The 21,355-nt window shown below is 51.4% G+C and overlaps 1 protein-coding gene across 13 annotated transcripts in view; it reads right to left on the reverse strand.

The window, feature by feature from the left end:
* Positions 1 to 21,355, reverse strand: part of FANCA (FA complementation group A) — an 83,317-nt gene that overhangs the window by 45,881 nt on the left and 16,081 nt on the right. For 9 of the 13 annotated variants that reach the window (XM_034941083.3, XM_034941085.3, XM_034941087.3 and 6 more), the window contains 7 exons: positions 17,583 to 17,616; positions 17,083 to 17,149; positions 12,053 to 12,165; positions 8,610 to 8,686; positions 8,066 to 8,207; positions 7,543 to 7,676; positions 1,128 to 1,238 (listed from right to left, as the gene is read on the reverse strand). In XM_034941083.3, coding sequence (XP_034796974.2) covers positions 1,128 to 1,238; positions 7,543 to 7,676; positions 8,066 to 8,207; positions 8,610 to 8,686; positions 12,053 to 12,165; positions 17,083 to 17,149; positions 17,583 to 17,616 — 678 coding nt within the window. Of the gene's footprint in view, positions 1 to 1,127; positions 1,239 to 1,332; positions 7,677 to 8,065; positions 8,208 to 8,609; positions 8,687 to 12,052; positions 12,166 to 14,011; positions 16,997 to 17,082; positions 17,150 to 17,582; positions 17,617 to 21,355 lie in introns of those variants that run through there. The other 4 variants (XR_008621495.2, XM_034941086.3, XM_057300137.2 and 1 more) reach the window with 4 other exon arrangements.

Consider the following 21,355-nt stretch of genomic DNA (forward strand, 5'->3'; position numbering starts at 1 on the left):
ATGCCTTTGGCTTCCTGGTCAAAGGGGACAGAGGGGACATAGCGTGTTTTTTTCTTTTGAGAGAGAGTTTTGCTCTTATTGCCCAGGCTGGAGTGCAATGGTGCAGTCTCGGCTCACTGCAACCTCCACCTCCCGGGTTCAAGCAATTCTCCTGCCTCAGCCTCCTGAGTAGCTAGGACTACAGGCATGAGCTACCACGCCCGGCTAATTTTGTATTTTCAGTAGACAGGGGGTTTCTCCACATTGGTCAGGCTGGTCTCGAACTCCTGACCTCAAGTGATCTGCCCTCCTCAGCCTCCAAAAGTGCTGGGTTACAGGTGTGAGCCACCACGCCTGGCCAATTTTCTTAAAAGATGAGGGTCAGGCTGGGCACAGTGGCTCACGCCTGTAATCCCAGAACTTTGGGAGGCCAAGGCGGAAGGATCACTTGAGCTCAGTTCAAGGCCAGCCTGGGCAACACAGCAAGACCCCATCTGTACTAAAAAAAAGAAAAAAAGAAAAAACAGCCAGGTTTGCTGGCATGCACCTGTACTCCCAACTACTCAGGAGGCTGAGGTGGGAGAACTGCTTGACCTGGGAGGTCTAGGCTACAGTGAGCTATGATGGCAACACTGCACTCTAGCCTAGGCAACAGAGTGAGACTGTCTCAAAAAAAACCCCCAAAAAACAAAAAAACAAAAAAAACCCCCACGTGAAATTAAAAAAAAAAAAAAAAAAAAGCAAACATGAGATCCTAAAACCCTCACTGGAGTACAACCCGCTCTTCCTGCGTAACTGGGTGCTGAGAACATCTCTCCACGTCACCACTCAGACCTGCTCACTGTTTTGAGGGAGACTGAACAGTGACATAATGTATCTACCCACCTCCTTGGCCTAGATGAGAAAAGGGTTTCTTAGCAGTTGCCTTGACTGGCACACACGCACTCACTGTGTGTCCATGTGGACACCTCCAGTTGCAATGTTTGTGTTGTTTCACCATAAACGGCTTGGGGAAGGGGAAGGGGAAGGGCCTGGCTGAGAGGCTCAGAGCAGATCTGCAGGAGGCTCTTGGGGAGGCCAAGGCAGTCCTCAGACGCAGCAGGTGAGCGAAGCACCAGAAATCATGGATGTGGCAGCCAGCTTCTCACCTGCAGGTACCGGGGAGACTCAAAAGGCACGAGGTCTGACAAGAACGTAAACAGGAAGACCAGGGCCTTCTTGCTGCAGCCATGGTAGCCTCGCGTGCTCCCAAAGGAGGCCTGTGTGGAGAGAAGAGCGTGAAGCCCAGGACAGCCAGGCGCGGCTGCACCACCTAGACAGTGTCCTGTGTGGAGAGAAGAGTGTGAAGCCCACCTAGGCAGTGTCCGGGCGGCTGCTCTAGTCGGCCTCCTAAACAAAAAGGAAAAAAGAGAAACACCAAAAAGTCATTGTGGTTCATACATTTACAGATGTCACGACTGCGCTTTGACTGAAGAGACGATCTAAAAGTTATTCAAAGAAAAACAGTTAAAAATCATTAGCTATAACAAACACTAACTATGGGATCCTTTTGGGATCCTTAGGGGTACAATTTGCTAAATGCCCTAAGAAGTGTTTGTGCACAGCAAACAAATTGATTTTGTGGGATGAAGCCACTTCTGAACACACTTTAACTTCTAACCTCATCCACCAGTGGACAGATCACTGCAAGAGAGGTGGGTAAGGAACACAGGCCAAGGAGGGCCACCCCTCAGACAATGAAGCTACAAGACCCTAGCAGAGCAAGCCAGGAACATGAGCAAACCCTCCCAGGAACGAAGGGGGCTGCAGCAAAGTCCTGGGGGCTGCAGTGAGTCAGGGAAGGAAGGAGATTTTACATGGGCATGGCCCTGAACGCGTCATAGTGAACCTGCAGACAGAATGTGGGCCTCTGTGAACACTGAACCGCTTACCTGCAAAACCAGACGAGCTCCTGCCGCCCTAGCCCCACGTGAGACCACAGGACATCCTGGTGAAACCTCAGCAAGTTACCATCTATCAGGAAACCTGAACTCCAACGTGAACTGAAGGCTCACCTTGGTCTTTCTGAAAGCGTGCAAAATTGTGTTTTTTTTTTTGTTTTTCGTTTTTTTTGGAGACAGAGTCTTGCTCTGTCGCCCAGGCTGGAGTGCAGTGGCGCCATCTTGGCTCACTGCAACGTCCGCCCCCCCCCGGTTTGAACAATTCTCCTGCCTCCCTAGTAGCTGAGATTACAGGCATTTGCTACCACTCCTAGCTATTTTTTTTTTTTTTTTTTGAGAGAGAGAGTCTCACTCTGTCACCCAGGCTGGAGTGCAATGGTGCAATCAGGGCTCACCGCAACCTCTGCCTCCCGGGTTCAAGTGATTCTCCCACCTCTGCCTCCCAAGTAGCTGGGACTACAAGCACGCGCCACCAAGCCCGGTTTTTTTTTCCTTTTTTCTGAGACAAAGCCTCACTCTGTCACCCAGGCTGGAGCGCAGTGGCGTAATCTCGGCTTACCGTAACCTCCGCCTCCCAGGTTCAAACGATTCTCCTGCCTCAGCCTCCTGAGTAGCTGGGATTACAGGTGTGCACCACCATGCCTGGCTAATTTTGTGTTTTTAGTAGAGACAGGGTTTCATCGTGTTGGCCAGGCTACTCTTGAACTCCTGACCTCAGGTGATACCTTGGCCTCCCAAAGTGCTGGGATTACAGACATGAGCCACCACGTCTGACCTAGCTAATTTTTGTCTTTTTAGTAGAGATGAGGTTTTGCCATGTTGGCCAGGCTGGTCTCAAACTCCTGACCTCAAGCGATCCACCCACCTCGGCCTTCCAAAGTGCTGGGATTACAGGCATGAACTATCACGCCTGACCATGTGTAGATTCTTTTGAATGTTATCATCATGCAGACAGACCCAAAAAGCCATTAGATAGAAAGCGGAAAATGCTGATAACGCTTGTCAAATGTCTCTGAGAGGGACAGAGTCACGGAAAAACAAAGCTCAGAGACATGAACTGTCTGTGCCAAATACCAGGAAAGCAGCTCAATACTTGCCAGTTAAAAATTTAAATAAAACCTGAGACCACTCAAGGGTTCCCTTCTCAAAACATCAGCACCCAGTTTCAACCTGAAATTCTCCCACCAAGCACACCATGCCTTATCACCCTCCATTCAGCCATCCACAACACAACTGCTCCTGTCTCTTGGCAACGTTCACTCAATTAACAGTGAGCCAGATGGTCACTGGCCGCAGCAGGAACAGTCCCGACCCGTCGCCAAAGGCATTTCTGTAAAGCATCTAAGTGACGTGCGCAAGCCAGACGTGGGGTCACAGCAGCCATTTTTAGAGTTGCTGGGACAAAAGGCAGTTCTGTTTGCTCTCTTTGAAAAAATTACACTTAATGGCTGGGTGCAGTGGCTCACTCCCGTAATTCCAACACTTTGGGAGGTTGAGGCAGGAAGATCACTTCAGCCCAGGAGCTCAAGACCAGCCAGGACGGCCGGGCGCGGTGGCTAGCGCCTGTGATCCCAACACTTTGGGAGGCCGAGGCGGGCAGATCACAAGTTCAGGAGATCGAGACCATCCTGGCTAACCCGGTGAAACCCTGTCTCTACTAAAAATACAAAAAATTAGCCGTGTGTGGTGGCAGGCGCCTGTAGTCCCAGCTACTCAGGAGGCTGAGGCAGGAGAATGGCATGAACCCGGGAGGTGGTTACCATAAGCCAAGGTCGCACCAGTGCACTCCAGCCTGGGCAACAAGAGTGAAACTCCATCTAAAAAAAAAAAAAAAAGACCAGCCAGGGCAACATAGTGAGACACTATGTCCACAAAAAATTTTTTAATAATTAGCCAGGTGTGGTGACATACACCTGCGGCCTCAGCTGCTCGGGAAGTTGAGGTGGGAGGATCATTTGAGCCTGGAAGGTTGAGACGGCAGTGAGCCATGATCACACCACCACATCCCAACCTGGGAGACAGAACAGAGACCTTGCCTCAAAAAAACAAAAAAACCCCACAAATTACATTTAACTACATAATGTGATATGCTGAGAATTATATTAATTACCCCAAAGGGCTCAAATTCACGATCATTTGGTCTATTTATATTAACATTTCCTAAAAGTAAAAAAAACATTTTTTTTTTGAGACGGGGTCTTGCTCCGTTGCCCAGGCTGGAGTGCAGTGGTCTGATCTTGGCTCACTGCAACCTGCGCGTTCCGGGTTCAAGCAATTCTCCTGCCTCAGTCTTCTGAGTAGCTGGGATTACAGGCACCTGCCACCATACCAGCTAAATTTTGTATTTTTGGTAGAGATGGGGTTTTGCCATGTTGCCCAGGGTGGTCTTGAACTACTCGGCTCAAGCAATCTGCCCACCTCGTCCTCCCACAGTGCTGGTATTTGCCCTCAAAAGTAAAAATTAAAACAGATGTTCAGGCCAAGTGCGTTGGCTCATGCCTGTAATCCCAGCACTTTGGGAGGCTAAGTGGGGCGGATGACAAAGTCAAGAGATCGAGACCATCCTGGCCAACATGGTGAGACCCCATTTCTACCAAGATTACAAAAATTAGCCAGGTGTGGTGGCAGGCACCTGTAGTCCCAGCAACTCAGGAGGCTGAAACAGGAGAATCGCTTGAACCCAGGAGGTGGGAGTTACACTCCAGCCTGGTGACAGAGGGGGACTCCATCTCAAAAACAAAACAAAACATAACAAAAACAGATGTTCAAACACTGAATATGCATATATACATTTATCAAAACTCATCTAACTATCTGGACATGGTGGCTCATGCCTGTAATTCCAGTACTTCAGGGGTTAAGGTGGGGGGATCGCATGAGGCCAGGAATCTGAGACCAGCCTGAGCAACACGGTATGACACTGTATTTACAAAAAAAATTTTTTTAATTAGCTGGGTGTGGTGGCACACACCTATAGTCCCAGTTACTCTGGAAGCGGAGGCAGGAGGACTGCTTGACCCCAGGAGGTAAAGGCTGCAGTGAGCTATGATCATGCCACTGCACTCCAGCCTGGGCAACACCCAGTCTCTTAAAAGAAAACACAAACAGAAAAAAACAAAAAACCTCATTTAATGGTACACTTAAATTGGATACCTTTCATTATTTCATTTAAACTATATTTTGATAAAGTTGATTTGAAAAGGTAAAAGAAAAGCAAACAAAACCAAAACACCACCACCAACACAGCACTTCAGAGTATTCCTCTCCCAACTGTCGCCTCTGGAACCGAAGAAAAAGCAGCCCAGGGAGACACCTGAGCCGCCGCTCGGGGAGACCCACCAACTCCTGACCCAAGAGCACCAGGTGGATTCTGGCACTAATCTCTCAGCGCCTCACTAAGGACAGAACGAACACCTCTCCTCTTAGTTTAGTGGAAGCCCCAGGCTAACTGGGCAGAGCTGGGGAGAGCCTGAGGGCAGGTGAGAAGGAACTTTAAGGAATAGAAGTGAGTTGACACTGCACCAGTCACCACCTTCTCCCAACACAAGCAGATGCGGCTCAGCCTCCTGTGCAGCCTCAGCTCCTCAGAAGGCCTTGCGGGGAGCAGGCACCGCAGCCATGATGGCGATGCAGGCACCGCAGCCCTTGAAAATTTCAGGGAGCTGAGACTCCTACAAAGAGGCAACTACTTCACCGAGGTGGTGATGGCAGGCAAACTCAATACTTTTTTTTTTTTTTTTTCTTTTTTGAGACAGAGTCTTGCTCTGTCTCCCAGGCTGGAGTGTAGTAGTGCAATCCCAGCTCATTGCAGCCTCAACCTCCTCGGCTTAAGTAATCATCCTGCCTCAGCCGGTAAGTAGCCAGGACCACAGGTGCTTACCATCACACCCAGCTAATTGTTACATTCTGTAGAGACCGGGGTCTCACTGTGCTGCCCAGGCTGATCTTGAACCCCTGGGCTCAAGCAATCCTCCTGCCTAGGCCTCCCAAACTGCTGAGATTACAGGCATGAGCCACTGTACCTGGCCCGAACCCAAAACTTCTACAAAAATTAGCTCTTCAAATGGAAACTTTACTCACAAGCACTAAAAGAGAAACCATGGCAGTCCTTCAAAGCTGGTATCTCAAATACACCCAACTCCCCACATGAACTGGGGGTTTTCACAGGGGTTGCCCAGGGATCCCTGAGGTCTCAGGAGCTCAGACTCAGTAGTCTCAAATGGGCCCTGGATCTTAATTTCCAAAGCCCCCTCCAGGCGAGTCTAATGCCCACTCAGGTTCAGGAACAGCTACATAAACTTCTGTCAGAGAGAACACTGTGTGTGTTCCAAAGAAAAAGGAAGAATATGTGATACGGCTGAAGAAATGAAGTACTTGTTTCAGGACTTACGTGAAAATTAGAGACGCAAGGCTGGGCGCGGTGGCTCATGCCTGTAATCCCTGCACTTTGGGAGGCCGAGGGAGGCGGACCACTTAAGGTCAGGATTTTGAGACCAGCCTGACCAAGATGATGAAAGCCTGTCTCTACTAAAAATTAGCCAGGTGTGGTGGCGAACGCCTGTAACCCCAGCTACTCGGGAGGCTGAGGCAGGAGAATTGCTTGAACCCAGGAGGAGGAGGTTGCAGTGAGCCGAGGTCGCACCACTGCACTCCAGTATGAGTGATAGAATGAGACTCCGCCTCAAAAAAATAAATAAGTAAATAAATAAAATAAATAAATAAATAAATAAAAAGGAAAGGCCAGGCGCGCTGGCTCATGCCTGTAATCCCAGCACTTTGGGAGGACAAGACGGGCGGATCATGAGGTCAGGAGTTAGAGACCAGCCTGACCAACATGGTGAAACCCCGTCTCTACTAAAAATACAAAAATGAGCTGGGTGTGGTAGTGCGCACCTGTAATCCCAGCTACTCAGGAGGCTGAGGCAGGAGAATCGCTTGAAACTGGGCAGCGGAGTTTGCAGTGAGCCGAGAAGGTGAGCTTTCTGTACCACTGCACTCTAGCCTGGGCGACAGAGGAAGACTCCGTCTCAAAAAAAAAAAAAAGGGAAAATAAGAGACATTGTATACTCTGCAAAAAGCAGCATCCACTTCTGTGTCCCCTCTTTCCTGATTTCACTCATTTTCTTTTTTTTCTTTTTGGGATGGAGTCTCCTTCTGTCACCCAGGCTGGAGTACAGTGGTGCAATCACAGCTCACTGCAGCCTTGATCACCCAGGCTCAAGTAATCCTTGCGTCTCAGCCTCCCGAGTAACGAGGACTACAGGTGTCTGCCACCACACCTGCGTAGTTTTTGTTTTGTGTGTATGTGTTTGTTTTTTTTTTTTGGTGGAGATGAGGTTTCACTATGGTGTCCAGGCTTGATTTCACTAATTTTCTTATAAAAGACAGCAGGAGGCTCCGTCAACTAAGTGAGACGGAAACCAGGGGAAGGAGCTGAGGCCCCGACAGGGAGAACCCAGGCTCCTCGGCACACACAGAGGAAGATCTGCCAAGGCCACTCGGCAAAGCTGACAGCAAGGCTGCTCACTCACATGACAGAGAGTCAGGTGGGGACAGCATGGTCCCCACTCCCAGGCCTTCTGGGAAGATCAGGTATTAGGTAGCCGATTGGCAGGTCACTTACCTTGAACCAGTCTGCATATGACAGGAACGCAGAGGGGCCCTCCAGTGCTGCCTGGCGCACAACCAGGAACGCAGTGACCATGCTGTCCAGCTGGCAGCTCTCGAATGCCTGGGCCATCAAACGCGCCACCCAGTCTAGTTAAGAACCACGACACAGTCACAGCAAGGCAAGGGCAGCCAGCAGGAACATGACGTGAGTTATGCTGGGTGATCAGGTATTCCAGAAGGAGACCGTGCACACCCAAACACCAAGTTTTAAAAGACTACACAGCAATTACAGCAAGTCAAGTGCAAACCACTAGAGACCTGAATGAAGCAGCAGTGGACACTCTGGCCTCTCAGAGCAGCAGTCAGTGCTTATGGAAGCGTCTGCCGAAGAACGTTCCATCGACAGGAGGCGCTGCAGGTTCCGGGCAGGTAGGGAAGGGCTTCACTGAGAGGCTCACCCACAGTCAGCTGGGACTCTGCTGACAGCCCCTACACACACTCTTGGCCAGCACCACCGGGCTCTCGTAAAAGCTCACCTTCAAGCAGCTGCTGCGCTTCTGGGAAGCAGACAACAAGGGCAGACACAAAGGAGAGCACTCGCTGCCAGTGAACCTCCTGCGTTTCCAGAACTTCTTGCAAATGGCCAACCAACTCCCCTGCACTCAGCATCACAAAGAGCTGAAATAAAAGCATCCGCTCCCTTCAATATCCAAGCAAACCACTGTGGGACAGATGACCCCTCACCTTCCTCCCAGCCGGTGGCCACCGCAGCCCCCTCACTTCCCACTGCAAAGGTAACACGTGGAGCTGTGACAGCTCACACTGTGGCGTCTCTCCCCTCACAGTGGCCAGCACCTGGCTGGAGAGAATTCTCCCTATCTCAAGGAGGAGGGGCTCGGCCCAAGTGACAAGTTCAATCTCCTGACCTGAGTGGTGGCCTTGATGAGGACAGCCACATCTCACCAGACATCCCTGAACCTCTCGATGTGCCGTCCACGGCAGGCAGCATGACAAGTACTCGGCAGATCTTAATCCCCCCGCCACGAGCTCAGAAGCAGGTATAATACCACATCCACTCACCCTGCGGTACAGTGCGGTGAGCAGAGGGTGTGTCCGCGCAAAGCTCCACTCTCTCTGCATCTGAACAGCATCAGATGCTGCAGGGGGAGAAACAGACAAAAACTTCAAGTCAGAGATCAAAAAGTTGTGGGTTTTTGTAGGGACCAGCCCCACAGGGTCGGTGGGTCTCTCCCCGTGTGCGGCGACGAGAGAGTGTAGAAAGAAAGATACAAGACAAAGAGATAAAAGACAAGACAGCTGGGCCCGGGGGACCACTACCATCAATGCGCAGAGACCGGCAGTGGCCCTGAATGTCTGGTTGTGCTGTTATTTATTGGATACAAAGCAAAAGGGGCAGACTAAAGAGTGTGAGTCATCTCCAATGATAGGTAAGGTCACGTGTCCACTGGACAGGGGGCCCTTCCCTGCCTGGCAGCCGAGGCAGAGATGGAGAGGAGACAGAGACAAAGACAGCTTACGCCATTATTTCGGCATATCAGAGACTTTTACTACTTTCACTAATTTGCTACTGCTATCTAGAAGGCAGAGCCAGGTGTACAGGATGGAACATGAAGGTGGACTAGGAGCGTGACCACTGAAGCACAGCATCACAGGGAGACGATTAGGCCTCTGGATAACTGCGGGCAAGCCTGACTGATGTCAGGCCATCCACAAGAGGTGGAGGAGCAGAGTCTTCTCTAAACTCCCCCGGGGAAAGGGAGACTCCCTTTCCCGGTCTGCTAAGTAGTGGGTGTTGTTCCTTGACACTTTTGCTACTGCTGGACCACGATCCGCTTGGTGACGGGCATCTTCCCAGACGCTGGCGTCACCGCTAGACCAAGGAGCCCTCTGGTGGTCCTCTCCGGACATAACAGAAGGCTCGCACTCTTGGCTTATGGTCAATTCTCACCATGTCCCCTCAGCTCCTGTCTCTGTATGGCCTGGCTTTTCCTAGGTTATGATTATAGAGCGAGGATTATTATAGTATTGCAATAAAGAGTAATTACTACCAACTAATGATTAATGATATTCATATGTAATCATATCTAAGATCTATATCTGGTATAACTATTCTTGTTTTATATTTTATTATACTGGAACAGCTCGTGTCCTCGGTCTCTTGCCTCAGCACCTGGGTGGCTTGCCGCCCACAGGTTTTGTTTTTGGACAGGGTCTCACTATCACCCAGGCTGGAGTGCAGTGCTCACCACAGCCTCGACCTCCCTGGCTCAAGCAATCCACCTGCCTCAGTCTCCCAAGTAGCTGCGACCACAGGCGTGTGCCACCATACCCAGATACTTTTTGTATTTTTATTTTTTTGATGCTGAGTCTCACTCTGTCACCCAGGCTGGAGTGCAGTGGTACAATCTCGGCTCACTGCAAGCTCTGCCTCTCGGGTTCAAGCGATTCTCCTGCCTCAGCCTCCCGAGTAGCTGGGACTACAGGCGCCCACCACCACGCCCAGCTAATTTTTGTATTTTTTAGTAGAGATGGGATTTCACTCTTTTGGCCAGGCTGGTCTCGAACTTCTGACCTCGTGACCCGCCCGTCTCGGCCTCCCAAAATGCTGGGATTACAGGCGTGAGCCACTGCTCCTGGCCAAAAAGTTGTGTTTCAAAGCTTCAGTGGGAAGACAGGTCTTAATATGTACTTTTTCAGTTATTAAAGTTCACCATCTCCCTGTTTGTTGCCTATTTGCTATATCATCAATTCTGTTTCTCAGGCCCGGTTACTTACTTGTAATGCTTTGTCATATTCACAATAAATATTTTCCAATGTACCAACTGCATTTCAATTTTCCTACTTTTAAACTGTCAATAAGGTCAGGCTAGGTGGCTCACGCCTGTAATCCCAGCACTTTGGGAGGCCGAGGCGGGTGGATCACAAGGTCAGGAGTTCTAGACCAGCCTGGCCAAGATGGTGAAACCCTGTCTCTACTCAAAATACAAAAAGTAGCTGGGCATGGTGGCAGGCGCCTGTAATTCCAGCTACTCGGGAGGCTGAGGCAGGGAATAGCTTGAACCCAGGAGGCAGAGGTTGCAGTGAGCTGAGATCGCACCACCGCACTCCAGCCTGGGCAACAGAGTAAGACTCTATCTCAAAAAAATAAATAAATACATAAAATAAGATAAACTGTGAATAAACCAATCATGGTGGGGATGCTGTTCAAAGGAAGCTCAGCTCAGTCAAGTGATGATAAACTCCTGAGCACCTCACAGCACCTGTTGGGAGCCATCCGTGTATCCCTCATCTCCCACCAGTCTCCTGCGTGAGCATCTACCCTGGGGATATGCTAGATACAGAAAAAGCTCAAAGTGTTCATCGTGGCCTTATTCATAAGATTGAAATCTTGGGAACAGTCTGTCATACATGGGTAACAGGACACCCACTGGGCAGACGATGCCTGGGCCATCAAACGCGCCACCGAGTCTAGCTGAGAACCATGACAGTCACAGCAAGGCAAGGGTAGCCAGCAGAAAAATAACGTGAGTTGTGCTGGGTGATCAGGTATTCCAGAAGGAGAATGTGCATGCTCAAACACCAAGTTTTAAAAGACTAGACAGCGGCTGGGCACAGTGGCTCACGCCTGTAATCCCAGTATTTTGGGAGGCAGAGACGGGCGTATTACCTGAGGTTAGGAGTTCGAGACCAGCCTGGCCAACATGGTGAAACCCCGTCTCTACTAAAAATTCAAAAATTAGCCGGGCATGGTGGCACATGCCTGTAATCCCAGCTACTTTGGAGGCTGAGGCAGGAGAATGGTTTGAACCCGGGAGATGGAGGTTGCAGTGAGCCCAAATCACGCCACTGTACTCCAGCCTGGCAAAAGAGCAAGACTCCATCTCCAACAAATAAATAAATAAATAAATAAATAAATAAGTAAAATAAAGGTATTCCTATTTTAGGCTGGGTGTGGTGGCTCACACCTGTAATCCCAACACTTCGACACTCTGGGAAGCCAAGGCAGGCGGAGCACCTAAGGTCAGGAGTTCGAGGCCAGCCTGGCCAACATGGTGAAACCCAGTCTCTACTAAAAATACAAAAAATTAACCGGGTGTGGTGGTTGGCGCCTGTAGTCCCAGCTACTCGAGAGGCTGAGCCACGCGAATTGCTTGAACCTGGGAGGCGGAGGTTGCAGTGAGCTGAGGTCACGCCACTGCACTGCAGCATGGGCAAGTGAGTGAGACTCTGACTCAAACAAACAAACAAAAAAGATATTTCTATTTTAATGACAATTATTTTGTCCACTCATAATTCTGAATTTTCTTATAAAAATCTGTTCCTTTCAGGTAAAAGGATATTTAGTAACAATCTCAGGCGTCTGAGGACCCAGTCTCTGGTTCAAGACAGACAAAAAAGAGGTCCTAGAATTCCTGGCATCTCCAGTCAGTGTTACCAAGGCAACAAGGCAACAGCAATCCCCAAAATGGGTAGCAACTGAACAGCCTCCACGCTGGGCCTACCTTTCAGCACAGGGCTGTGAGTGAGTATCTGAGTCAGGGTATGACTGAAGAACCTCTTCAGAGGATCTGTGGAAATTACACTGCCAAGCGTGTGTCCACTGAACACTCCGAACCTGCCAATGCAGCAGAAAGAGGGGTCAGGAAAGGGAGGGTGCCTTGCACGCCACCCACCAATCCCAGCACAAACTGTGGCTCAGGCTCATCCCTTCTTTAAGCAAGGAAGGGGCTTTCTTGGCCAGGCCACTATAACCAAGGACTTGAAACTGAATCCAAGGAGGTGGCAATTCAACGAGAAAGGGGGCAAGGCAACGGCGAAACCCACGGAGCAGAGAAGCGAAGGAGCAGAAGGAAACAGGTGGGGAAGGGCAGGCCGCGCCACACCCGTGAGTGGAGCAGAAGGAAACAGGTTGGGAAGGGCAGGCCGCGCCGCACCCGGGAGTGGAGCACAAGGAAACAGGTTGGGAAGGGCAGGCCGCGCCGCACCCGGGAGTGGAGCAGAAGGAAACAGGCGGGGAAGGGCAGGCCGCGCCGCACCCGGGAGTGGAGCAGAAGGAAACAGGCTGGGAAGGGCAGGCCGAGCCGCACCCGGGAGTGGAGCAGAAGGAAACAGGCTGGGAAGGGCAGGCCGCGCCGCACCCGGGAGTGGAGCAGAAGGAAACAGGCTGGGAAGGGCAGGCCGCGCCGCACCCGGGAGTGCAGCAGAAGGAAACAGGCTGGGAAGGGCAGGCCGCGCCGCACCCGGGAGTGGAGCAGAAGGAAACAGGCTGGGAAGGGCAGGCCGCGCCGCACCCGGGAGTGGAGCACAAGGAAACAGGCTGGGAAGGGCAGGCCGCGCCGCACCCGGGAGTGGAGCACAAGGAAACAGGCTGGGAAGGGCAGGCCGCGCCGCACCCGGGAGTGGAGCACAAGGAAACAGGTTGGGAAGGGCAGGCCGCGCCGCACCCGGGAGTGGAGCAGAAGGAAACAGGCGGGGAAGGGCAGGCCGCGCCGCACCCGGGAGTGGAGCAGAAGGAAACAGGCTGGGAAGGGCAGGCCGCGCCGCACCCGGGAGTGGAGCACAAGGAAACAGGTTGGGAAGGGCAGGCCGCGCCGCACCCGGGAGTGGAGCAGAAGGAAACAGGCGGGGAAGGGCAGGCCGCGCCGCACCCGGGAGTGGAGCAGAAGGAAACAGGCTGGGAAGGGCAGGCCGCGCCGCACCCGGGAGTGGAGCACAAGGAAACAGGTTGGGAAGGGCAGGCCGCGCCGCACCCGGGAGTGGAGCAGAAGGAAACAGGCTGGGAAGGGCAGGCCGCGCCGCACCCGGGAGTGGAGCAGAAGGAAACAGGCTGGGAAGGGCAGGCCGCGCCGCACCCGGGAGTGGAGCAGAAGGAAACAGGCTGGGAAGGGCAGGCCGCGCCGCACCCGGGAGTGGAGCACAAGGAAACAGGCTGGGAAGGGCAGGCCGCGCCGCACCCGGGAGTGGAGCACAAGGAAACAGGTTGGGAAGGGCAGGCCGCGCCGCACCCGGGAGTGGAGCAGAAGGAAACAGGCGGGGAAGGGCAGGCCGCGCCGCACCCGGGAGTGGAGCAGAAGGAAACAGGCTGGGAAGGGCAGGCCGCGCCGCACCCGGGAGTGGAGCACAAGGAAACAGGTTGGGAAGGGCAGGCCGCGCCGCACCCGGGAGTGGAGCAGAAGGAAACAGGCGGGGAAGGGCAGGCCGCGCCGCACCCGGGAGTGGAGCAGAAGGAAACAGGCTGGGAAGGGCAGGCCGAGCCGCACCCGGGAGTGGAGCACAAGGAAACAGGCTGGGAAGGGCAGGCCGCGCCGCACCCGGGAGTGGAGCAGAAGGAAACAGGCTGGGAAGGGCAGGCCGCGCCGCACCCGGGAGTGGAGCAGAAGGAAACAGGCTGGGAAGGGCAGGCCGCGCCGCACCCGGGAGTGCAGCAGAAGGAAACAGGCTGGGAAGGGCAGGCCGCGCCGCACCCGGGAGTGGAGCAGAAGGAAACAGGCTGGGAAGGGCAGGCCGCGCCGCACCCGGGAGTGGAGCACAAGGAAACAGGCTGGGAAGGGCAGGCCGCGCCGCACCCGGGAGTGGAGCCCCGGGAGCCAACCCGACGGGGCCTCAGCGGCACCCTCTGTGAAACGGAACTCCCCCAGAGGGTCGTGCCAAGCCTGAGAGAAGAGCCCAGCACACCAGGGCCTCAAACAGTCACAACAGGGACTGATGCCAGCTCTGTCCATGAAGATGAGGAAGGAATGGAAGGGACTAGGGTTTCCTGGGCCATCTGTGTGAGACAACAGGATGTTCTGGGGGTGAATGGGGTCACACAGCCAGGTGGCAAGAGCACTTGAGGTCTGTTAGCCTGCCACATCCCAGCAGGCCTATACAGACCACCAAACCAAACCCAGACCCTCTCGTGAGGCTTACAACCTGCAACCAGCAAGCGGCACTTTATGCCGATTCCCCAGGTAAGAAAATCAAGGGTCCAGCCGGGCACGGTGGCTCATGCCTGTAATCCCAGCACTCTGGGAGGCTGAGGCGGGCAGATCACAAGGTCAGGAGATCAAGACTATCCTGGCTAACATGGTGAAACGCCATCTATACTAAAAATACAAAAATATTAGGCCAGGCGCATTGGCTCACACCTGTAATCCCAGCACTTTGGGAGGCCAAGGGGGGCAGATCACAAGGTCAGGAGATCGAGACCATCCCGGCCAACACAGTGAAACCCCATCTCTACTAAAAAAATAGAAAAAATTAGCTGGGCATGGTGGTGGGCGCCTGTAGTTCCAGCTACTCGGGAGGCTGAGGCAGGAGAATGGTGTGAACCCAGGGAGCGGAGCTTGCAGTGAGCCGAGATCGCACCACTGCACTCCAGCATGGGCGACAGAGCGAAATTCTGTCTCAAAAAAAGAAAAAAAAAAAATTAGCTGGGCATGGTGGCACACACCTATAGTCCCAGCTATGTGGGAGGCTGAGGCAGGAGAATCGCTTGAACCCAGGAGGCAGAGGTTGTAGTAAGCCGAGATCATGCCACTGCACTCCAGCCTGGGCGACACAGTGAGACTCTGTCTCAAAAAAATAAAGAAAGAAAATCAAGGGTCCTGGCGGTTCAGTGAACTGCCCCAGGGTCACACACCCAACGAGGCCACATCGGCTCTGTGCAAACTCAAGACACTCACACAGCAGGGTGGGGGACATCGTGGAGATTCACTGCTCAGCGCTGCTGTCCTTCCTCACAGGGCAGCGCTTTGGGACACCACAGCCCCCAGTGTGCAAGGGAAGCTGGCCACCAAGACTGTTGGAGGATGCCTGATTTTAAATTATTGGCGGGCCGGGTGCGGTGGCTCACGCCTGTAATCCCAGCACTTTGGGAGGCTGAGGTGGGTGTATCACTTGAGGTCAGGAGTTCGAGACCAGCCTGACCAATATAGTGAAACCCCATGTCTACTAAAAAATAGAAAATACAAAACTATAGGCTTGTGCCAGGTGTGGTGGCTCACGCCTGTAATCCCAGTACTTTGGGAGGCTGAGGTGGGTGTATCACTTGAGGTCAGGAGTTCGAGACCAGCCTGACCAATATAGTGAAACCCCATGTCTACTAACAAATAGAAAATACAAAACTACAGGCTTGTGCCACGTGCGGTGGTGCATGCCTGTAATCCCAGCTACTCAGGAGGCTGAGGCAGGAGAACTGATTGAACCTGGGAGGCAGAGGTTGCAGTGAGCAGAGATCTCACCACTGCACTCCAGCCTGGGCAACAAGAACAAAACTCTGTCTCAAAAATAAATAAATAAATTATTGGCAACTAATTACAAAATATAAAAATCAGCAGGTCAGTGGTTGTTACCTCACTCTCAGGACATCAGTGTGAGTAATCTTATCACACAGATTTAAAAAAAAAAGCCCTTGCTACAGACTAAACTGTATCCCCACAAAGTTCCTCTGTTGAAGCCCAGCCTCTCAAGGTGGGGTGTTGATAAGGCTGAGGTGATGATGAGATGACTGCCTGGAGAAGACACCAGAGGGCTTGCTCTCCCCCTCTCTACCTCATGAAGACACAGAAAAAGTAGGTCTCCTGCAAGCCAGGAAGAGGGTCCTCACCAGAATCCAACCCTGGGGGCACCCTGACCTCCAACTTCCAGCCTCTACTGCTGTGAGAAGACATCTGCCGTCCACACCGCAGTCTCTGGCACTTTGTTACAGCAGCCCAAGCTAACTGATGCACATGTAAACATTCAGAAAATCACACAGTGCTTTATTCACTGTTTCAATAAAAGTACCGAACGGTACAACACATTTAATTGAGCAGTTAAACAGTTACTGTGAGGGATGGGAAATGAGGAGCAAAATAAAGAATGAAAAGGTTGACAAGGCCTGGAAACAGTGGCAAATTCTACTGGTTTCTCAAGACTTCACTTCAAGGTCCCCTGCCCACACTAGAGGGAAGCAAACCCCAGAGCCCCATTTCCACCAAACCCCGACGTCCACCTTCCGCCCAGCCCCCACTCCTCAGCTTCCGCCTCCCGACCTGTAAGGGTCTCCGCACATCTCCACAGAGCCATGGAGAGAAAAAGCAAATAGGGCCAAGCTTTGCCTACTGGTGAATCTGAGCAGGATCTGTGGAGGCCAGGCAGCGGGAGTCTGTAGAGGCACAGCTGCGGTGTCTTCTAGAAATGTGGGGGGCTGAGAGGCAGGACCAGCTCTAGAGCCTGAACCACACCCAGGGAAGGAGGAGCAAGGGGAGACTCCACACGAGAGGAGGTCACAGTGAGTGGGACAAACATTGGTGCAGGACTTCCAGAGGCGGAACAGGATCCTGCAGTGGGCGCACCTTCCGACCTCATCCTCACAGGAAAAGGCTGACCAGAGCGTTCCCCGGGCTTTCCCATGGTCACCTCCTCCTCACGCACGTTATCATAATTGGCAGAGGAATTGTGCTCAGGAGCGGGCTGCTGAAGCTCTGGAAGTGTTTAAAATATCTTGGCTCTTTAATTTGGCAGACACCTCCCTGCTGCACACTCAGGCAGGCCACCCTCAGGAACATACCAGCACCTCACGATCTTGTGAGTGGAGGACTCCTCCTGTACTCCAGCAGCCAAAGCGTCAAGTGCAACTGAAGACAGAGCCAGGAACAGAAAACAGATGTCAGCACACAGCGGCAGCCCACCAGAAACAATCCCAGGCGCTTTCAGACAACGGATCCACTTCAACCCCCCAGAGGGCCCACGTCCATCAAGACTTCTACAATCTGTAGGCCTTAATCAAAACACACAGACAAGAAAATGCTTCCCTGTGACCCACAGATTCATGAGGTATCCCTTCACAGCTCTGAAAATTAAATCTAAAGCTGCTAGAAATTGGAAACCAGAATAAGAAGGTAAATTCATACCAAATTACAACCAAAACAAGGGCATTCCAGTACCAGGACTCTACACAGTGAAACATACAGAGGAGAAATACCTCAAATGGAAAGGCAGAAAACTGACAGAATTGCTAATAAGCAAACTAAGTCATTTACAGTCTGGGCTGCAGTGCAATTAACTTACAAATCAGCATTCTCTGCAGTACATCAACCGCGACCTGTCAAAATAGAATGCGAGTTACCATCTTGGTAATCTTCTGTAATTTGTGTGATACCTGCATCACACAAGAGAACTATTACTTGTTACTCTAAAGTAAAGAAACGGCACTTTGGGAGGCCGAGGCGGGCGGATCACGAGGTCAGGAGATCGAGACCATCCTGGCTAACATGGTGAAACCCCGTCTCTACTAAAAATACAAAAAATTAGCCGGGCGCAGTGGCGGACGCCCTGTAGTCTCAGCTACTCGGGAGGCTGAGGCAGGAGAATGACGTGAACCCGGGAGGCAGAGCTTACAGTGAGCCGAGATAGTGCCACTGCAGTCCGGCCTGGGCGAAAGAGCGAGACTCCGTCTTGGAAAAAAGAAAAAGAAATGGACTTTACAAAGAGATCAACTTTAAAAACCCTCATAGACCTAGAAATTATTCCAGTACTGAAGGGACCTAGACAGAGTGAAAAGGCTGAACTTTCTGGAATTACCCTAAGACTGCTCTCAGCATGGCCTGAGGCTATGAGCCTAGGGCTGGGCAGGACACTTTTGCACGCAGAGTTTTGCTGAAGTACTTCAGTGAAGAGAGGAAAGCTCAGGCCTTGAATCTGGGCTGTGGAACTAAGGACTTTCACCCTTGATGCCTCTGGAGCCAGAAGACGGTGAGAAGGTACCATTGTCCATTTCCCTTCTTCACATCTCCTGGGCTTAAAGCATACCACTACTCAGAGAGCAACTCATGGTAACAATAAAACAAACTTCCTCAAACAAAGCCCACAGACTGCAGTGTAGGCAAAATGGGAGCCACTGGCTCAGGAACCTCCAAAAGGGAATAAAAATTTGGGACGTATCCAAAACTATCTACAGATTCAATGCAATCCCTATCAAAATACCAATAACATTCTTCACAGAAATAGAAAAAAAGATTCTAAAATTCACATGGAACCAAAATAGAACACAGATAAGCAAAGCAATCCTGAGGAAAAAGAACAAAGTTACAGAACATAGAAATCACACTGCCTGAGGTCAAAATATATATACTACGAGGCTACAGAAATGAAAACAGCATGAGGTTGATATAAACATACACACAGACCAACGGAACAGGATAGAGAACCGTGACACACGCCTGTAATCCCAGCACTTTCAGAAGTCGAGGTGGGTGGATCACCTGAGGTCAGGAGTTCTAGACCAGCCTGACCAACAAGGTGAAACCCTGTCTCTACTAAAAATACAAAAAAATTAGCTAGGTGCGGTGGCGGGTGTCCATAGTCCCAGCTACTCGGGAGGCTGAGGCAGGAGAATAGCTTGAACCCGGGAGGCGGAGCTTGCAGTTAACCAAGATGGCACCACTGCACTCCAGCCTGGGAGACAGAGCAAGACTCCATCTCAAAAAAAAAAAAAAAGAAAAAAGAAAAAAAAAGGCCAGGCACGGTAGCCCACACCTACAATCCCAACACTTTGAGAGGCCAAGGTGGGCGGGTCATGAGATCAGAAGTTCGAGACCAGCCTGACCAACACTGTGAAAGCCCATCTCTACTAAAAATAGAAAAACTAGCCGGGAGTGGTGGTGGGCGCCTGTAGTCCCAGCTATTCAGGAAGCTGAAGCAGGAGAATCGCTTGAACCTGGGAGGTGGAGGTTGCAGTGAGCAGAGATCACACCGCTGCACTCCAGCCTGGGCAACAGAGACTCTGTCTCAAAAAAAAAAAAAAAAAAAAAAAAAAAAACTAAAAAGCTTCAGCACAGCAAAGGAAACAATACAGAAAACCTGTTAAATGGAAGAAAATACCTGCAAACTATTCATCCAACAAGGGACTAATATCCAGAATATATAAGGAACTCAAAGAACTCAACAGGGAAAACAAAAATAATCCCATTTAAAAACTAGACAAAGGGCCGGGTGCAGTGGCTCACGCCTGTAATCCCAGCACTTTGGGAGGCCGAGGTGGGCAGATCACGAGTCAGGAGATCCAGACCATCCTGGCTAACATGGTAAAACCCCATCTCCACTAAAAATACAAAAAATTAGCCAGGCTAGGTGGCGGGCGCCTGTAGGCCCAGCTACTCGGGAGGCTGAGGCAGGAGAATGGCATGAACCCAGGAGACAGAGCTTGCAGTGAGCCGAGATTGTGCCACTGCACTCCAGCCTGGGCGACACGGCGAGACTCTGTCACAAAAAAAAAAAAAAAAAAGTGGACAAAGAACATGATTAAACATTTTCTTTTTCTTTCTTTTTCTGTTTTGAGACGTAGTTTCACTCTTGGTGCCCAGTCTGGAGTGCAGTGGTGAGATCTCGGCTCACTGTATCCTCCTCCTCCTGAGTTCAAACGATTCTCCAGCTTCAGCCTCCCTAGTAGCTGGGATTACAGGCATGTGCTACCACGCCCGGCTAATTTTTATATTTTTAGTAGAGACAGGGTTTCACCATGGTGGTCAGGCTGTTCAGGAACTCCTGACCACAGGTGATCCACCCACCTTGGCCTCCCAAAGTGCTGGGATTACAGGCGTGAGCCACCGCGCCCGGCCTAAACATTTTCAAAAAACATGCAAACGGCCACCAGGTGTATGAAAAAAACGGCCAATATCAGACAGGAGCAGAGGCTCATGCCTGTAATCTCAGCACTTTGGGAGGCTGGGGTGGGTGTATCACCTAAGGTCGGAAGTTCAAGACCAGCCTGACCAACATGGAGGAACCCTATCTCTACTAAAAATACAAAATTAGCCGGGCATGGGGGCACATGCCCGTAATCCCAGCTACCTGGGAGGCTGAGGCAGGAGAACCACTTGAACCCGGGAGGTGGAGGGAGGTTGCAGTGAGCTGAGATCATGCACTCCAGGCTGCGCAACAAGAGCAAAACTCAGTCTCAAAAAAGAAAAAATAAGAAAAGGCTGGGCACAGTGGTTCACGCCTGTAATCCCAGCACTTTGGGAGGCCGAGGCAAGCGGATCACAAGGTCAGGAGATCCAGCCCATCCTGGCTAACACAGTGAAACCTCATCTCTACTAAAAATACAAACAATTAGCCAGACGTGGTGGTGGGCGCCTGTATTCCCAGCTACTCGGGAGGCTGAGGCAGGAGAATGGCGTGAACCCCGGAGGCGGAGCTTGCAGTGAGCCGAGATCGCGCCACTGCACTCCAGACTGGGCGACAGAGCAAGACTCTGTCTCAAAAAAAAAAAAAAAAAAAAAAAAAGCCAATGTCACTAATCATCAGGGAAATGCAAATCAAAGCCACAATGAGCTATTATTTCACTCCAGTTAGAATTATCATTATCAAGAAAACAAAAAATAACAAATGCTGGTGAGAATGCAAACAGAACTCTTAAATGCTATCAGTGAGAATGTAAATTACTACAGCCATTATGGAAAATAGTATGGAGATTTCTAAATAGTTGGTTAGTTCTAAAAACAGAACTACCAGCCCAGAGGGTCTCACTTTCACCAGGCATGGTGGATCACATCTGTAATCCCAGCACTTCAGGAGGCCAAGGCAGGCAGATCATGAGGTCAAGAGATCGAGACCATCCTAGCCAACAGAGTGAAACCTCGCCTCTACTAAAAATACAAAAATTAGCTGGGCATGGTGGTGCACGCCTGTAATCCCAGCTATTCGGGAGGCTGAGGCAGGAGAATCGGTTGAACCTGGGAGGCAGAGGTTGCAGTGAGCCGAAATCGCGCCACTGCACTCTAGCCTGAGCAACAGAGAGAGACACCATCTCAAAAAACAAACAAACAAACAAAAACCAGAAC

Source organism: Pan paniscus, chromosome 18 (assembly GCF_029289425.2).
Source record: "Pan paniscus chromosome 18, NHGRI_mPanPan1-v2.0_pri, whole genome shotgun sequence".
Taxonomy (NCBI): domain Eukaryota; kingdom Metazoa; phylum Chordata; class Mammalia; order Primates; family Hominidae; genus Pan; species Pan paniscus.